The sequence below is a fragment of the Rhododendron vialii genome, chromosome 12a (genome assembly GCF_030253575.1).
Source record: "Rhododendron vialii isolate Sample 1 chromosome 12a, ASM3025357v1".
NCBI classification, from domain to species: Eukaryota; Viridiplantae; Streptophyta; class Magnoliopsida; order Ericales; family Ericaceae; genus Rhododendron; species Rhododendron vialii.
Window position 1 is genome coordinate 19,650,966 of NC_080568.1, and position 19,271 is coordinate 19,670,236.

At 36.9% G+C, this 19,271-nt stretch overlaps 1 protein-coding gene across 1 annotated transcript; it reads right to left on the bottom strand.

The window, feature by feature from the left end:
- Positions 1-14,839: 14,839 nt before the first annotated feature.
- LOC131309985 (probable carboxylesterase 16) lies at positions 14,840-18,996 on the bottom strand. The gene is made up of 2 exons (XM_058336738.1): positions 17,966-18,996; positions 14,840-15,748 (listed from the first exon to the last, which is right to left on the bottom strand). Exons 1-2 carry the CDS (start codon positions 18,637-18,639, stop codon positions 15,208-15,210), a joined length of 1,215 nt encoding a protein of 404 aa, XP_058192721.1. The 5' UTR covers positions 18,640-18,996; the 3' UTR covers positions 14,840-15,207.
- Between the last annotated feature and the right edge of the window lie 275 nt (positions 18,997-19,271).

Below are 19,271 nucleotides of genomic sequence, written 5' to 3' on the forward strand. Positions count from 1 at the left end.
CACCTAATTGTGAAAAAGATATAATAAAGCCAAATAGACTAGTAGACTTGCATGTTGAAGGGGTGACGGGATTAGCCAATAGATCGAATCAGTAGACTTGTTGAAGGGGTAACTTGTTGGTAGTCTTGGCTTACTTTTGTAATAGTTTATTATAGCGAGATGAACCCAAAAGCAGAAATTTTGGAATTCATTGAATTGAGGAAGAATAAAAAGTTTACTAATGACGTTAAGATTCCAAACTAGGACTCCTACCATTCTAAATGTTGTTTTTTTTCAGACCATGTCACATGCATTTTTATCAACAAATGAAATATCTTCCCACGTAATTTTCTTAATTTTTCTTTTATCAATTTAAAGATCTCAATTAATCTGTAAAGAGAGAGAGAGAGTGGATAAGTATTGACGTTAACACAATGATTAGGCTATTCCATTTGAGCACAAACTTCACTCTTAAGTTAGCAATTCTTAACTCACAAAATTGGGTCCTACTTATGCTTAAATATGTCACCTAATTATGATTCATTTTAGGATTCATTTATAGGGAGGTAGCAGAGATGCATGCTAAGTTCATCTTTCTTTTTTCTTTTTTGCTCGGCCATGCTAAGTTCATCTATTAATTACTACCGAAACTGGTAGAAGCTCTGATACGTACCCTGGATATAATAGAAAAATAAATTGTCATGAGCCAAGCTTTCATGCATGTACATAAAAACACATTTCTAACACACCGTTTATGGGCTACTATTTGGTGGCAAAGAAACCTAAACAAATTAAGAAAATATTACTCCGTAACCAAAAAAAAAAAACTAGAGAGATCATTCCATGAAGCAATTTTAAAATTGGAAAGAAGGTTGAATAGATCTAAAAGGAAGTTAGTGAGCTTAGGATGAAGGCTGTCAAGTTAAAAAGTCAAGCTAGGGAGGTATATTATTCTTTTTCATCATCAATTGGCATCCATAATTAATAGAACACTATTTTGCATGAGGAACCTCGTAAGGTGATAGATAATTCATAATAGTGAATTGTTGGGAGTAAAATTTAGAGGGGGAAGAGCTTTAACTTGAAGAAAATTATTGAGATGAAGGAAGGTGAAATGTTGGATGGTGATATTGCTAATTTAGAGGATGGTGAAGTTTCTGATATGGAGGACAGTGCCTCTCTTTCTTTGGGGTTTTAATACTCCATTGACTTTTGTCAATGAAGGTGGAGTGGTTCTATTCGGATTTGGTGTTTGTTTTTGGGAAAAGTCTACAATACACATTCTTTAAAAGGGTGTACCATATGCACCTATTTTATGGTTCATTCATAATATTTTAGCATGTTTCGTAACTTTTGTTCTATAATTCATAACTTTTTAGCAATACAATTCGTAACATTTTCATTATGATTCATAACATTTTAGTGTATCTCGTAACCTTTATACGATTCGTAACTTTTTAGCAATACGATTCGTAACATTTTCTCTATAATTCATAACATTTTGGGGGGTGCATATGATACACACCCAAATAAAGGGTGTGTATTGTAGTCTTTCCCTTGTTTTTGTAGTTCTTTTGAATTTATTTTTTTTGGCAGAAGTAGGAGTTTTTTGGTTGGGTTTTGACACTTGGAAGTGCTTGGATTGATTTGTGAATTGGGCGGTTTTTCCTTTGGTCCTTGTTGTCTTGGTAGGTGTCTTGCCTTTCTGATTTTTTTTTGGGTTTTGGGTAGGATTTGATGTTTTGTCCTTAATTCGTTTAATCATTGAATTTCTTTCAAAGATTAAGAAATTTTTTTTGTCGAGTAAAAAAAAAAAAAAGAAATCTAGGCTGACTAGGAAACATCATCAATAATAACCAAGTATAAACAAGCTAGAAAAAAATAATAAGACCTACAGACTATGGTGACATAATATCTCAATATTATGTACAAATCAAGTAGGTCTATCAATTTGAATTTGAAAAAGCAAAGAGAAATCAAGAGTCAAGACCTAGGTGCGATAACTAGGAGGAGAAACTAGGAGGCGGAGGAAGAAACAAGAGTAAGAAGGGAGAAACCAGGACCAAGAATCAGAAGAAACCAAGAGCCAAAAGGGAAAATCGAGAGAAGCTAAGAGCTAGGAAACCAAAAATTAGCACCAGAAGAGAGAACAGGACTTACCAAATAAAGAAGAGAGAACAGGATCAAGATATGCAAAAGGAAAACAGCGACAATGGTGGAGCTGTTGAGGTAATGCTGGATCATAGTTGAGATCCCGGTGCGGAAGAGCTATGAAAACCAAGATGGGGGAGATTCAGGGCAGCATCGATCAAGATGAGCGAAGGGAAGTAGAGATCGAACTGCGCGCGATGATGGTGATGACCACGATAATGGAAATTGATTAAGAGGAGATTGGTGAATAGTGATGGTGGTGATTAACTGGAGATTAGTTAATTAATGGCGATAGAGATAAGTACGCTTTGATTAGTGCCCGACGGACAGAGACAAGGCCGGCTTAGGCTACCTGCTAGAGAGCGAAATTAGTACTTTTGCATATACGTACTATATCTTCCCTTCAAATATTTTCTATTGTGTTTATAGCAACTTCTACAGGGACAATTCTTTATTTCTTGAAGGGCGTACGTGAAGTCTAGATGAGAAAGACTACAAGCATTGGATTGGATTTCAACTCCCACTTCCCACATATTTACACTACGAGCAATAGTTTTTTTGTCGGTAAGTATGTTATTTATTTGAGAGTACAATAGATATTTGATTAGTTTGATTACCCATTTAATCAGTAATTTTTAGTTAAATAACAGAGATGACAACCTCTTTGTCAGATATATTTCATGTGATGGGTTTACATTTTTCCACCATGATAAATTAAATCAAAAAACACAGAAAATCATTGTTTAAAATTGTCCCCTTTCATAAATCGGAAAAAAGATTGTACAATTATTTTTAAAATTCTTGTACATAATACCTCTTAAGAAAATTACAACAAAATTATAAAAGGCCCAAAAATCTGAGCCGGCCTAGGGCCCCGAAAAGTGTAGGGCCAGCCCTGGCTACACATGTACTTTTAGATAAATTGGTATTCAACAGGGGGATGGATTCAGGATTTTTGGTATTGGGATTCCCGGTATCTGACAAGCAAAAATTACCTAGTCATAGAAATATGGTAATTTTAAAGTTTCTTATTGTGAGACAAATATATTAGACTGAAAAAATTGGAACCAATTTCGTCACGCCACAGGAAATTTAAAAAGAAATGACGGGTGGATTGTACTATATATTATTACCTTTTAGCTTAACTTGTTATCTGTATCGGTCTCTTCATAATTTTTAACTTAATCGACACAATATAGTATTGCAGGGGGTCTTTTAGTGGGAAGCCTCCTGCGTTTGCTACGTGTCCCCTATTTTATTCCCTAATTAATAGATGATAATTAACATATGAATAGACGAAAATTTTCTTTCATAGAATAATTAGACAAAAGATGAACTTGGTAAGGATATGCAGAGAGGTTATTTCAAAAGGTGAATTTTTTTTTATCTTATAATAACAATGAAATAGCTCCAGAACACAAAGCATTAATAATTAACCTAACAAATAACCTCACATAAATGAGAAAAAACCATTAATTCTGAAATCCGATACGAGTTGACCCAATGACCACTTTGAGAAGGTATAGGGTGACCAATTAGGAATAATTTTACTTGGTTCATATTCGAACATAATTATGCAAAATTTATAATTTTTTCGTTAATGATAGTTCTAGAGCTAACATAATCATGTACTACCAAGCTGTGCATAGCAAAAGACTGGACTCTGGAGTAGATAAAATTGTGTAGTTGTAACTTGTAAGCATAGAGCCATTTTTTTTATAACCGGATGTCCGCGCCTGCTTGCTCCCACCTTAATTAATTTCGGGGACCTGAAGATAACAACCAGACATAACCTCCAGCAGCCTCAAGGTTTAGAATGTTTTTTTTTTTTTTTGTTTTTTTGCAACAGCAAAAAGATTTTATTAATTTTTATAAACGATTACAAAGATTAAACAGAACAAGAGCACACTAGCATAAGCCACCCAAGACCACCGAAAAAAAACAACAAAGAAGGCAAGACATCTACCGAGCACCAAAAACCCAAAGAAAACTGACCTGAAAACAAGCAAACGCCAAGCGAGCCTCAAGCCCAAAACAAAAAACAAACCCTACAGCATCAAACACCGTTGAAACCTAAAACACACTCGCAAGCCACCAAAAGGCCAGAAAAAAAAAAAAAAAAAAACCCACCGAAACCAAACACACCCACCAGGACCCACAAGGAAAAAAGAGCTCCAACGAAAGGGAAACGATAACCCCCATACCACCTAAAGAGACCAAAAAGCCAAACATCAAAAGCACCGAAACCTAAACACTACTCGTAGGCACCCACAAGAAAAACTAGACCAAGGAAACATTTATTATTTTCTCCTAACCACTTGACTAAATTCGGAATAGACCAAGGGAGTTTATGCATGCATTTGTCGCCTTCTAAAGCATTAATCACTATATTAGATGGTCCTCACATATCTTTTTTTTGCTTTTTTTTTTTCCTCATGGTCCTCACATATCACTGGCGATTAATCATGTAACGTGTAATGTGGTATAGTATTGTGGGTTTGAAATCAACACAATTACCGTTGTAACTTTGCCCCGTTCCGCTTTCTCCAAAAAGTAATTTTTTAAAAAAAAAGGTAATTTCAAATTCAAATATAACGAAAATAAAAAATGATTTTTCAATGTTTTTTGCACATTTTAAAAGATCTCAATGAGATCTATCAAACAAGATCCATATTGGTAAAAAAATTATTTGCGTAAATACATAATTTTTGAGCTTGAAATCGCCTTTCTTTTTAAAAAGTTACTTTTTGAAAAAAGAGGAACACCCCCCATAAATGTTATTGTCATGTCATTCTCTTGAAATACATGACTTTTTTATCTTTCTTGAACTTATTTTTTATCTTTCTTGAACTACTTGTTAATTGATTTGTGTTTTTTTTATTTTTTGATCGGCAATCAGTTTGTGTTTGATCCAATCGAATAAATATTCTTCTTGATCAAGAGAAATTTAAAAAGTTTAACGTTATGGTCAAAATCTAAAAAAAATTCACTAAAGACAAAAGTGTGTCATTCAAAGCAGACAAATTATTTGAATTATTTTTATCGTTTTTGAATATTTTCCATTTTGATTCGTAGTTTTTAAATTTTCTTGTTCGTTTTGTTGTATAAATAAATTAGTCAAAAAAAATGTGCTAAAATTAAATAACTTAAGGCATGCAGCTCAAAAGGTAATAAATTCCCAAGAAAAACACAAAAACCTGTTGGTCACAATCGGGTCCTTCATCATCCCAGTGCTGGGGTTAAACCCGGCCATCTCCCTCGGCGGGTAGAGCTCCGCCCCATCCAGCCGCGGATCTGGCACATCGATCGCAATCCCCCCCACGGCCAGCCGCCGCCCAACTATTCACAAAGGAAACAGACGAGAACGCGTCCGCCACCTTGTGAGAAACAGCCACAGAAACCACCACACCTCCGCATTCGAAAAAATTCACTCTGACCGCCATGTGTATATCTCCAATATCACCCAGTTCACAAGGAAGAAACTTGTTGGATCCGGAAGAAGTCGGGTCGGAAATGAGGTCTGACAGCCGGCAGTGGGCCCGGGCCTCGGTGTAGGGGACCCCGGCGCTCGGATCATCTGATTTTGGAACTGCTCGGATCGAGCACGTACACACATCAGATTGAGCTTATTTCTCGATGGCCCACTCGGTTTTTTTTTTTAAATTATTAAGCGGCTCGAATCATTCGTGCGGAATCCGGAGTACACCTCACACGGGATCGGTGGCCGGTCGGTGACCGTAGTGTTTCTGAAATACGAAATGTGGTTAGTAAAAAGTACTACTAAAAGTCAATGCACAGTTTAATGTGAAATACGACTAGCCTTGACAAATGCTGGATCAAGACATAAAGAGCTCTGGTGGGGTCAGATCCGGTAAAGTCTCTCCCAATTTCGTCCAGATTTTTTTTTAAAAAATTCTAACATCACATGCATTTATATACCCATTCACACGCTCATATTCACAACAAAGGTGGCCCCACACATCCTGAGTGTATAGTGTATGCGGGCTCCACCCTTGTTGTAAGTATGGGTGTATGAATGGATGCGGTGGTAGAATGAATGTTTTTTTTAATCCGTGTCATCCAAAGGTGTTTTGGATTAGGTCTGTCAATGGACCGGATCCGATATGGATCCGATCCGAAAATCTTATCCGGATCTGAATCTGATAATGTCAATCTGAAATCCGATAATCCGAATCCGGTAATTCAAATACGGATTGGATCGGATTCAGATCGGATAGGATTAAATCCGTTATCAATTCGAATCCGAACTTTATTTTTTTAAATTTTTTTTAAAAAAACAGTAAATTTTTAATTTTGAAAAAAAAATGTTTAAGAAGTTGTATTTTTATTTTTATTTATTTTAAAAAAATTTCGGAAAATATTTTTTTTTGAAAAAAACAAATTTTTTTGTTTTCCTAAAATTTTTGAAGTAAAAAAAGTTTTCGAATCGTATTTGGATTTTCGAATCGGATCCGAAGTTTTCGGATCCGGATTACCACTATCAGATTCGAGTCTTTTCGGATCGAATTTTGGTCTTATCGGATCCAGATCGGATTCGAATCTGTCGGATCCGGCCTATTGACAGGCCTATTTTGGATGGCCTAGATATGTTCGGGGTGTTTTGGATATTTTTAATAATATTTATCCGAACAAATTTAGACCGTTCAAAACACTTTCGGACGATCCCGATTCTAAAACTGGACGAAACTGATTAGGGGAGACTTGACTTGATCCGACCCTTAGGAGTAAGGATAAAATTTAAATAAAAAAAAGGGCAAATTTTCATAGTTGTCCATCTAGTTTTACGGTTGTCTCAATTTCATCCCTTTAGTTTCAATTGTCTCAATTTCGTCCCTGTAGTTTGTTTTACGTTCCAAATTGATAAAATCGTTAACACCGTTAATAAAACTAACGGAAAAATATGATTAAAAAATTAAGTTCTCCAATTTTCAATCCGGTTGAACTGGTGCGAAATCCTTTTTTTTTTATCATTTTATCCTAGATGGTCGTAATTAATTTTTGACTCTAAGGTCTTTCAACGAGCACCCGAAGACTCCTTATTTAGTTTTAGGGCTCTCTTAAGGTGCTCATTGAAAGGCCTTATAGCCAAAAATTTATTATGATTATTTAAGATAAAATGATCAGAAAAATAAGATCTTCGCACCGGTTCAACAGGATTGAAAATTGGAGTACTTAATTTTTTAATCATATTTTTTTCGTTAGTTTCATTAACGGTGTTAACGATTTTACCAATTTGAAACGTAAAACAAACTACAGGGACGAAATTGAGACAATTGAAACTAGAGAGACAAAATTAAGATAACCGTAAAACTAAAGGGACGACTACGAAAATTTTCCCTAAACCATAGGAGTAAGAAAATTCTGAAAAAACAAGAGATCATTGTTGTGAAAAAGATACTACTCCTATAAAGCTAACAAATATATTGGTTAGATTAGTAGGCTTTTCGAATAGGGGCCGAATATTCGTAACCTCGTATTTTCTCCCTTAGCCTGTTAAAAATTTTCAATTATACTCGACAGTTAGTTATCGAAATTGAGATACATTTTTAGCATACAATTATCGAAATATAATATTTTTTTCAACAGCTATTTACCGAAAATGTATATTCGGCAGTTGTTTACCGAAGGTTGAACATATTTTCGACATTTAGTTACCAAAATATAATTAATCTTATTTTCAACAGCTATGTACCGAAATGTTATGTATGATTTTCAACAACTATTTACCGAAATGTAGTGGGCTAAGGGAGAAAATACGGAGCTGCGAATAGTCACCCCTACGAATATTGAGGGAGTTTTGAGAAGTTTTCAAACATAATCAAATATTTTGCATATGGTTCTGATTCTGCCATCAGGAGCAATAAGAAATTGCATGTGCATGTGACAGATTTTTGAACAAGGGACTCTATATATACAGAAATCTTCAGATAAAGACCTTAAAATGAGGACTTTATATACGGATCTCCTTTTTCTCGCCTTTTCCGATCGGATTTCAATGATCTGAGCAGCTTAATGTATTCAGAACGTGATTTTAACGGTACTCGTAAGAAATCGGCAAAAAAAATGATCGGGAAGGGCTTGATTTGAGCAATTGTTATTTGAACCGTTAGATAAAAAATAAACAAAAACTGCTCAGATGAAGCCCTTCCCGGTCTTCTTTTTTGCTGATTTCACGTGAGTACCCTTAAAATCGCGTTCTGAACACATTGAGCGACTCGGATCATTGAAATTTTCGATCGGAAAAGGAAGATCCGCATTTTATTAAAATAAGATAGTTTTTATAAGAAGGGAACTCTCATATATATATATATATATATATATATATATATATATATATATATAATGGTTCCTACTGCCTCTCCCACAATATCTTAAATTTATTGTACGCTAGCTTTTTGGATAATTATAAGAGAAAATCCACATTTTCGACCATATATGTAAATATTCTCTCTTTCACTCATCGTGCTCGTTAAACCAAATGATAATTCAAACTGTGTTTTACCATTTCCCATACGTAGTTTTTCGTTCGCATGCTACGTTTGCAATATTCGATCCGAGTTTGACGAAGTAGCCATTAGCGTAAGTTCATCCATCAATACTCGAATTGACAAAATCGCATGCTACGTTTGCAATATTCGATCCGAGTTTGACGAAGTAGCCATTAGCGTAAGTTCATCCATCAATACTCGAATGATTTTGTCAATGTCATTTTTGTGGCTTAGGCGTGCTATATATAGCATCAAAAAGCCAAAAATAATAGTAATGTTGCACCGTGCGATTTTGGTGCAATCACGCACAATATCAAATTCCAAGCATTCAATTATAAATATACACTCATCTCATTTAATTAATTAATTAACACCAAGGATGACTTGGCCATTCTAACATTAAAAAATATTACCTCCGTCCCAATTTAATTGTCACTTTTGAGAGTTCGTGTCACTTTTCAATTGATTATATATTGTAATTTATAATGTTTTAGGTGATTTGAAAACATTGTATTATAGAACAAATCGAGATCTATCAAACAAGATCCATGTTGGATATAAAATTCATTACCAATTTAAAGATATAACTAGTTTTTTTATCCAGTTGGAATAGAACTGGGACAAATAAATTGGGACGGAAGGAGTAGGATAGATGGCAAAGAATTATGGGAGACTAGCCAAAAATCCCTTGCATTTACATTTTTTGAGCTCAAGAGCAAGCACTTTTTGCAATCAACATAAGGATAAACGTGTTATATAATTACTAAAATACACTTTTTGCAAAACTAGTAAAAATTCACTAATAACTAAAAGTTCGTGAAAATGTTTAAAACTCTAGGGTATCTTATGAAAATACCTAAACCTTAAGATTCCCTTTGAAAGTTCCTAAAATCTTAAGGCCATCCACAATGGTATAACCAAAAGACAATTGTTGTTAAAGTTAACAATATTTGTGCAAAAAATAGCTCACAATGGTATAATCAAATTTAGCAACATCCTTAAAAATAATCAAATTTTGGGCTTTGGATAACCAAAACTAGCAACCTTTTTCAATAATCAAAATTTGTAAACCCCATACTACATAAGTTAACTAGTTCCAAAATTTATATACAAACTTTAGGAAAATTTATATACAAACTAGCAACCTTTTTCAATAATCAAAATTTGTGAACCTCAATAATCAAAATTTGCGCCAAACTTTTATAGGTTATTGATTCGTCTCAACGAGAAGAATTAGGAAAAGTGTTTTTTTTTTTTTATACTTTTACCCAAGTATTTTGATAAATAATCACTTTTCAGCAAAAAAAATTGATTTTTTCGACTAAAAAGTGGTTATTCATTTTTTTGTTCCTCTCCCTATGGTTGAATAAACAAAGAATCTTGCAAAAAAAAAAAAAAAAAGAGAGAGAAAGAACCTTGCATTCTTTTTCAAATTTAAGAACACATCTTATTATTATTATTTTTTGAAAGATTAAAGAGTGGTGGATTTGTGATATAGGTTATAGGAATAGGAAGAGAAAAAAAAAATCAGTATTGTTTTGATAGATAACACTAGGAAGAACACACCATATATTCGATATATTTTTGCCAAAAAAAAAAACGTAATGAAGGGAAGTGAATGGCGGGAAACAAAATGGGAGAGAGAGATTATGTGAAATTGTAGTAGACCCCTTATTTTGGTTATGGACTAGAAGTGACCATTGGGAACCTCAACATTGTTAAGCTTAGCAATCTCTTAAGTGAATAATCAAAAGCTGATGTATCAACTTTTGGTTATCCATTTTTGATTATACCACTGTGGATGGCCTAAGCTACTCTATTAAAGTACCTAAAATCTTAAGCTACCATATTAAAGTACCTAAAATCCTAAATCTTATGAAAATACATAAACTATTAAAACCTTATAATATATAGGAAAATGCACCATAAAATCTTATGAAAGTGTCTAACCTTAGGAATACCCGCCCTATCCTAGGATAGTCTTAGATATATTTTGTCCTTATAGTTCAATAACTCAAAAAGTTAAAGGACTTTCACTAAAAACTATTTTGATGACGTCAATTCCCTAAATAAAAACTATTTTATCGTATTTATGGCTTAATGTTTGTTGGCGGTTTCTCGCTTATATATAGCATATTAATGTCAGGAGTTGAAGGTTGATATATATCGACTACAAGCAATCAGTGTACTCTCTCTCTCTCTCTCTCTCTCTCTCTCTCTCTCTCTATATATATATATATATATATATATAGCCACACACACACCCACCAATCCTGAAGAAGAACAAGACACAATTAAGAAGGGGTTGACTCAGAAGAGTTGAGCAAATTCAAAGTTGGGTATGCGAACACATCAACCTATATGATGAGTAATTAAAATATTCGCTATATTTATCTGTCCACACAAGCTTCCAAATTCCAATCCATAAATTCTAAAGTGCCAAAATTTAAAAAATAAATAAATAATGAGAGAGGGGAGAACAATGGGAGAGGTGTTGGACTTGTAAACTTAAAATTAATTGTGGTTGTATTAGTAGTTGAGAGGGAACGAAGTGGGACATGGAAGAATTATGAGATGGCCAAGCCATTGTGGGTTTTTTTCTGGTGACTTAATGTTCCGGGTTAGAGAGAGCATTAGTGGTTGAAAGATTAAGTGCTCTGCTATCTTATTGTATGCGAGAATGCGTTCGGTTCAGATGAGGCGGAAACCAAAACTGCCACCGTCTATTGTGGACCTTACCGAGCATATACAGCAGTAATCTGAACCGTTCATCTTGAAGACACAAAAAATCAGCTTGATTAGACATCATTAGCTATATCAAAATTTTGATTTCGGTTGATAGAACCGATGGCCTGATTTTTTCACTAGCTTTTTAAATTAAAATGTCCATGACCGTATATTTTATAAGCCGGAATCACTTTTTGATATAGCTATTGATGTCCGATTAAGTTGATTTTTAACGTGGACATATAACATTATAGATTCTACAAGATAAATGATTTAGATTACTACACTGAACGCTTAGTAAAGCCCACATTGTGTGGTGGAAACCATAGGGTTCCCACCTCATCTAGAAAGAATTTAATCTCAATGGTAATGAGTGATTGAGAAGAGTAAGAGTAAGAGTAGAAAGAGTGAGAGACCTGGGGAGTCTCTGAAGGGGTCTCCCTCCACTACTGACAGTGAGAGTGAGTTTGCATTTTTTTTTGAAGCGATATATATCAGCGGGTGTTAGTTAAAGGCTATATGTTGCCCTGAACCACACAAATGCCCACGACAAGGCTTAAACCCTGGCTTGCACAAGGAAGAATCAGAAAATACCATTGGGCTACAAGTCCTTTGGCGAGTGTGCGTTTGATTGTATGGTTTGTGTTCAAGATTAGTAAAAGTAGTTTGTGTGTAGTGAATTCTCTCTATACCCACCAACAAGAGGGTGAGGAAGAGATTCTTGGAAATAGAGGAGTGGAAAGTTGAGTATTATTATGTAGAAAACAATTGTTTATAGTTTGTATTTCTAAACAAATTTAGTTAATTTCACTCTCACTTCAATTTTTTATTCACAACAGTAAATATATATGTCCTTGTGCATAAAACGGGAATAAAACTCGTGAAAAAACCGAGATGTAAGTAAATTGGTGACTTATACTTCAGTAAATATATATGTCCTTGTGCATAGAACGGGAACAAAACTCGTGAAAAAACCGAGATGTAAGTAAATTGGTGGCTTATACTTCTAGCTCATATAAGATGCATCCTGCAAAAAAGTACATGAGGTTATCTTTTCTTGAAAATTTAAAAGGTGGACAACGAAAGTTAATTGTAGAAAGATCATAAGCGCGTGTATATGTGTGTGTGTATATATATATATATACACACTACGGAGCGGTTCCGCGGACAACCAATTAAACTCCTAAAAAACACCCTAAATCTCAATCTCATAGTTTCCCATCAAATTTTTTATGATCCGAACCATTCAATGTGTGCATAATGTGATTTTAAAGGTACCCGCGACAAATTAGAAAAAAAATATGACCGGGAAGTGCTTATTTTGAGCAATTTTTAATTAAACCGTTCATCAAATCTAAGCTAAAAACTGCTCAGATCAAGCCATTCCCAGTCTCTTTTTTTTTTTTTTGCTAATTTCTAATGAGTATCCTTAAAATCACATTCTAATCACATTGAGTGGCTCGGATCATTAAAATTTGATCAGAAACTATGAGGTGTTTTTTTATGTGTCTAATTAGTTGCCTCTGGAACTGCCATATACTGTTGCATGAAGTATAAGATCAGGGCGAGTTGGGACTACTTTTTTTGGGCTTTTAGGCACATATTTTTTGTTGGTTTTTCTTAATCTTTATATAAGATCCGGCTCAAAGTTTCAAATCATTTTTTTCCTTTCAATGACAATGTCTTTTTTTCATTTTGGATCTTTTTTGTAGTCTTACATGCATCAATCCATGAACGCCAAAGGGAAGGTGATAGGTAAATCAACGGAAAAGAGAGAAAAAAAGGAAAAGCGTGTAGTTTAACTTGCTCGATTGAGATGATAGGTTGCCCGTTCAAAGATCTTGTTTCCTGCGCAATACTATTACGACAACATAGGTTGCCCGTTCAAAGATCTTATTTGACAGGAAATTTACTCGCGTAACAATAATTAAGTTCTCTCTCAGCACGATACCCAATAAATTTTATTGTGAATTATTACTTACATTCCTCTATCTGTCTCTCTAATTGAAAAATACCTACCAAACCGATTCAACTCACACCAATAATATCATAGGTTAAAATATGAGCAGGTTGGGTTGGGAGGTTAAAACACAAATTTTAAGTAGGTTGGTTTGGGTTGCGGATAAAATTTCTCCAACTCATCTTTAACCCAACCTAACCCGCCCCGCTATATTCACTTGTATTGTATAAAATAGTAGACAATAAAAGACTGCCACATCAAACTATGGTACACTCTACCATACCCTATAAACCCACCTATTTATAAATGAAAAAAAGAGAGTGATTTTGGCACTCCCCAAATTGATAACCACACTCCCAAAGGAGAGGGAGTGCCAAAATCAATCCTCCCCTGGGGAGTGTGATTATAAATTTGAGGAGTGCCAAAATCAGTTCCCTAAAAAAAACTCCAAACCTCTCAGTATTCTTCCCTCTTTTTATTAGAACAAAGAGTAAACAATGGTTTCGTTTTCATATCGAAGTGAACTATTTCTGGTAATCGATCTATATGTTTGTGTGGACTGTGGAGTATTACTTGTTTTATGCTACAATGTAAGGATGTCTAAGATACATCATGATTGCAATTTCACATCCAGGTTTACAATAGTCTGATTTTTGATGAGCTAAAATTAAACAAGTAATTAAAAAAAAAAACAGTTCCTAGAAAGGCTCAAATAGTGAAAAAAAATTTCAACCCGCCTAACCCGTTGAGTCAAAACCGCCAAAAAACTCAACCCATCCATTGGTTTAAAAGGTCAGTGGGCTGGCGGCGGGTTACAAATTTGTCAACCCACCAAGTATGGGTTGGCTAAAATACACCCTTAACCCGCCCAACCCGATCCATGCACACCCCTACTAATTACTCCAAAAATCTCCCTCAAAACCTAAACCAACCAGTGTCTAAGTTTCCCCATCACTGCAACTTTTCTTGGAGCTTAAGCTTCCAAGAAGATTGTTTTCATACTGTAAATTCACAACTACTTAGTAATTTCTATTTTTTCCTCTCAAGGCCGTTCAAATCATTGATGTGGATTCGGGAGGGAAAACAAAAGAAAGAAATAAGTGAAGTCCCTTAGAAATTCCCGTATAGGACTCATTTTTAAAAACAATGTTACTAGTTCAAGTGGTCAAGACGTCGGAACATACTTTTGCGATAAAAATGAAAGTCCTATCTGGATTCTGGACCTGAGATATGCAGCCTAAAAGATCCACAAGCTCATTACAGTTACCAGGAAGTATGTTCAACAGCAGAAAGGTATCTATGAAATTATGATCATGGGCACGACTTGTCATTTTTTATTGGTCGTGGTGTCCCAGCACTTTCCACAACTACACATTTGTGGACCCACACACTTGGTCGTAGACTCCACCTGAATGTATGCTATGGATTCATGGAAGGCGTTGAGCACCATCGGATAATTTCCTGAGCATGACATTATTTGTCAACAGAGTTTGTACCACAAATACAATCCATCTGATAACAAATCAGTAACATAACTGCTGGCATTCTTCTGTAAAATTTACTCCTAAAGAATCACAAGGGTGGGGGAGATGGGTTGCAGTCGGTGGAAGGTATATACACATTTCAATTCAATGACCTCCTGTACTCTAAGAACAAGAACACAAATAAATGAATGAATATGCCTCCTAACCTAACCAAAAAAGAAACAACAAATTGGTCCTAAGATTCCTAGGCTGATATGGTACTGTATATCTTACAAGGTGAACAAGCCAAGATAAACAGAATGTACACAAGTCGACTGAGTGAATGAAGCAAAAATGTTCTGACCTTAAGCTGTACTTAACGGCAATTCCACCTGATTCTACTGCCATCATCAAGTTGTCAATAAGAAAACTCATGGCCTCGCAGCGATATATACTTCTTAACCCATATAGCAATATCTTCAGCACAAGCCTGGGCTTGGGGTGTCTTGAGGAGCACATCAAGGGTAGCAAACCCATGTACGGTGTCCTTATAATCAAGATGTGGTGCATCCACGTTAACTTTCCGAAGTTCCTCAGAGTATCCAATAGCCCTGTCTCGCATCCAGTCGTGTTCTGCCACAACTGTTAGAGTAGGAGGCATGTCTTTCAAGGGTGTTTGTCGTCTTTTCAGGAGGAGGGGGTTGGCAGCAGGGTGATCAAGGTCGAATTCTTCCTCACGGAGGAAGAGTTTCCACGCAAGGATGCTCATGTCTTTGTCGTAAAAGTAGGAGTTTGACAATCTGATCTCAGAGCGTGTGGGAATACTCCCTATGAAGAAAGGGTACATTAGCACTTGTGCCACTACCCTTACAGGGTCTAAAAGCTTGCCTGCTTCCACTGCTTTTTGGGCAACATAGTCCGCAATATTAGCACCGCAGCTCACTCCAAGGAGAACACACCTATTTAATGAGATAACTGAGTTACTCTTAGTCTTAATCATGCTATCCTTAAAAAAAATGGAGCTTTTAAAAAGAAAATATGAGTTACAAGATTCTGCCACTACAGAGTTTATTAGTATACTGGCATTGCGAAGCGTCGAAGACCTCTGCTATAACATAAACTAATACCCATTTACATGCTTCGAATTACTATTTTTTAAGTATTTACATCATTTACTGAAGTTCAAAATTCGACTAATGAATCATCCTTCTACGAGAAAAAGCATTTTGAAAAATGTTTTTCCTTATTGACACACATCAAAGAAACATGGTGTTTTCCTGTAGGCTGTAACACTTCTGAAACAATGGCAGATCAGTTAAGAGATGTCTGAGCAATACAGGAAAATGAAATCTGTAGTGCATCTAGGTTCTTCACACCTAATATTGGACAATATCTTAACATGTCATAAGGTCGTTTTTAGAGTTTTAACTAGTTTGTCCAACATTTTCGAACATCAGAAGAGTATCATAATTTGAAAATTTGAAGGTTGGCATAGAACTTGATAATTGCCAACTTTTCAAATAATTGTTGCAACCCATATGAAACTAAGACTATGAATCCCAAGAGAAGAAGTGTTCATCATAGAGATAAACACAATGCTGTGGACACACCCTGAAAGCAGCTTATACCTCAAGACTCAGGAGAACTAGCACAGCAACAGGAGTGAACACCAATCAATGTCACAATCATTGGTGGAGGGGCAAGGCTTGGAGCCCCTACGCCCTTCTACATGATTGTAAGGAAGAGAAGGGGTTGGGGTGCCACGTTGCCGTGACCCAAGACCACCCAATATTTTTCAATTCTACCCATTAACGCACTCTCGCCAGCACTAACAATTCAAAATGAATATCAACTCTTATGGCCCAATATCCTGAACTCTGGAAAACGACAGAGTTTCTTGCAGTTTCATTTTACCTCACATGTACATTTATCATTTTACATCACATGCACATCGTAATCATATAATACAACTACGCGTTGAATACCACTAGCAAGATTTGACTGACAAGCAATCCCTGAGCAGGCCACCGTTTTATCATTGTCCATCTTGTTTTTGCTGTGTAAAAGAAGTGCCATGATGTCAACAGGGTTGTGTATGTTTATTTGTACCTTCTTCGTTATTGGCGACCCTCTCAGTGTCGAATTATCTATTGTTCAATCAGTGTTTTAGGCATGAGTGACAGGACAATTCTATCTATGCTAGAGCTTCTCCATCCACGAACATGGGAGGTAGCCTCGACTCCCTTGATCAGCACAGGGGCACTCCCCAGAGTGTTATTATTTTACACCCTAAGTTATATTTCCATCTTAACGTCCCCCAGAAAACAACAAAAAGAAAATGGAAAAAGAAATTAAGTGAGAAAGGAACCAACTGCGATTTCTCCGATTAGGAATTACATTGTTCCTACATGGAATGAAGATTGCATTGTCAAGAAACTTGAGAGGCTCAATTCACAAACCAAAAATCACTCCATGTTGCCATTGGAAAGAAATACCCAACCATCATCCTCGAAAAGGGATGAATAATGTCAAAATTGAAGCTGACTCCATGGCAGCTGGGAAGCTTAGAAATGAAGGGTCCCCCACATAATCAAATTAATGGGGAAGATGCAAAAATGGTCCTCACAAGGACCAAAGTACACCCCGCCCACAGACCTATCGGCAAGATAATCAAACGGCGATCAATCTCATGCGTCTGGGAGATGAACCAGCAGAGGAACTAGTGGTCACGGGACAAGTTCCTCCTTCAGCAAGGGAGTATTTGATCGCAGATAGCCTAGGAGTGGGGCAGTTTAGAACCTTAGTCCCTTGTTTTAATTGCGTTGCTTTAGTTTGCTCAATGCTACTGTTCGGTTGTAATGACCTTTTTATCTCTTTAGTTTAATCCTAAGTCACATAATATGCGTGCGTGAGCGGGAGCGGGAGCGCAAATGCGAGTGTAGAGTGGAAGCATCTTTGAACACATACCAACCTACTAAAATTAGGGAAAGCGAGGATCGAGAGCGAGAGTATACTCTGAAGGATTATGTGACTAAGGTTTAATGTATCAATTTCCCCTTACCAAAAAATAAATAAATTAAGAATCAGTGCATTGTATAACCATGCTGGTTATGCAATAAAGGAAATGCTGAAGCAGCCACCCAAAAATAAAGACATAAAAGAACTCAAGTGTTTACCTAGACGGATCCCCATGAGCAGCCAACCAAGGCTCCACCAACGACGCTCCTAATCCATCAGTAAGCTGCTGCTGTCGCCGACGACCATCAAACCTCCTAAAATCCCCACCATCACGACCAACACAATCCGCCAAATTCGCCTGCTTCCCCAACCAATTCAGCACCGCCACTCCGTCCTCGAACGCCACCGGATACCGATTCTCCGGCGCAAGCCTGTATCCGACCGCCACCACCACCGCGTCCAACAACCTTGCCATCCGCCTGCAAAACAAGTCATTAGCTACCCCATCATTCCTCCCGCTCACAAACCCCCCGCCGTGGAACTGCACGACGATCGGCAGCTTCCGGTAGAGGTTACGGCGGCGCGGGTTGTCGACGGCGGGGGCGTAACCGGAAGTCTTGGAAACAACAACAGAGGTGGGGGCGGTGTTGGGGAGGAAGATTCGGACGGAGAGGCAGGTGAAGGGGTCGATGTGGATGTCCTTGGTAGCGACGCCGTCGGGGGCGGAGAAGGTGGGGTTAGAGGCGGCGGTGGGTTCCTCGGGGCGGGCGGTGGTGCCGAAGGGGTGGGTGGGGTTGGAGTAGAGGAGGGAGGATTGGATTAGGGTTTGTAATTGGCGTTTTAGGAGGAACTTGAAGAGGACGCTGTAGAGCTTCACCGTTACGCTAGGCATGTGGACAGAGAGAGAGAGAGAAGAGAGAGAGAGAGAAGAGAGAGAATTGGGTTTGGGGTTTTATTTTATTTGTTAAGGGAACATCGACTATGAGAGACATATTCAATTCAAAGACCCTGTGTTGTATCGTGTTGACATTTTGAAGCAGGGCGTCTTCTAGACAGAGAGAGTATTCGTTGGCGAGATGAGGGACTTGTTTGTGTATGACGCCATTGATGATGATGATGATGATGATGATGATGATGAGAGAACGGACCTATTCCATTCAACGACCTGTATCAAAATACAGGACGACGGAGAGGGAGAGGGAGAGGCGGCTTTGATTTTGAACAGTCTTTGTTATTAGAGCATGTGCACAAGAATAGGTAAAAAGGCATTTGAGCTGTTATAGCTCACCAAAATGAGAGAAGTTGTCTACACCAGACTCTGCAAACACTTCGGTAGAAAAGCTTAAGCCACTGTACCTCTCTTCTTTTGCCGAGGTACTGTTCACGAGCAAACGAGTAATTTATTAATCTCTCTCTCTCTCTCTCTGTGTGCGCGTGCAAATGAGAAAGTCGGCAAGGATCTGATCTACCGTCGTTTGGGTTTCCGTCGAGTACGATCTTCTATTGTCTTCACTGTTTCTCGTC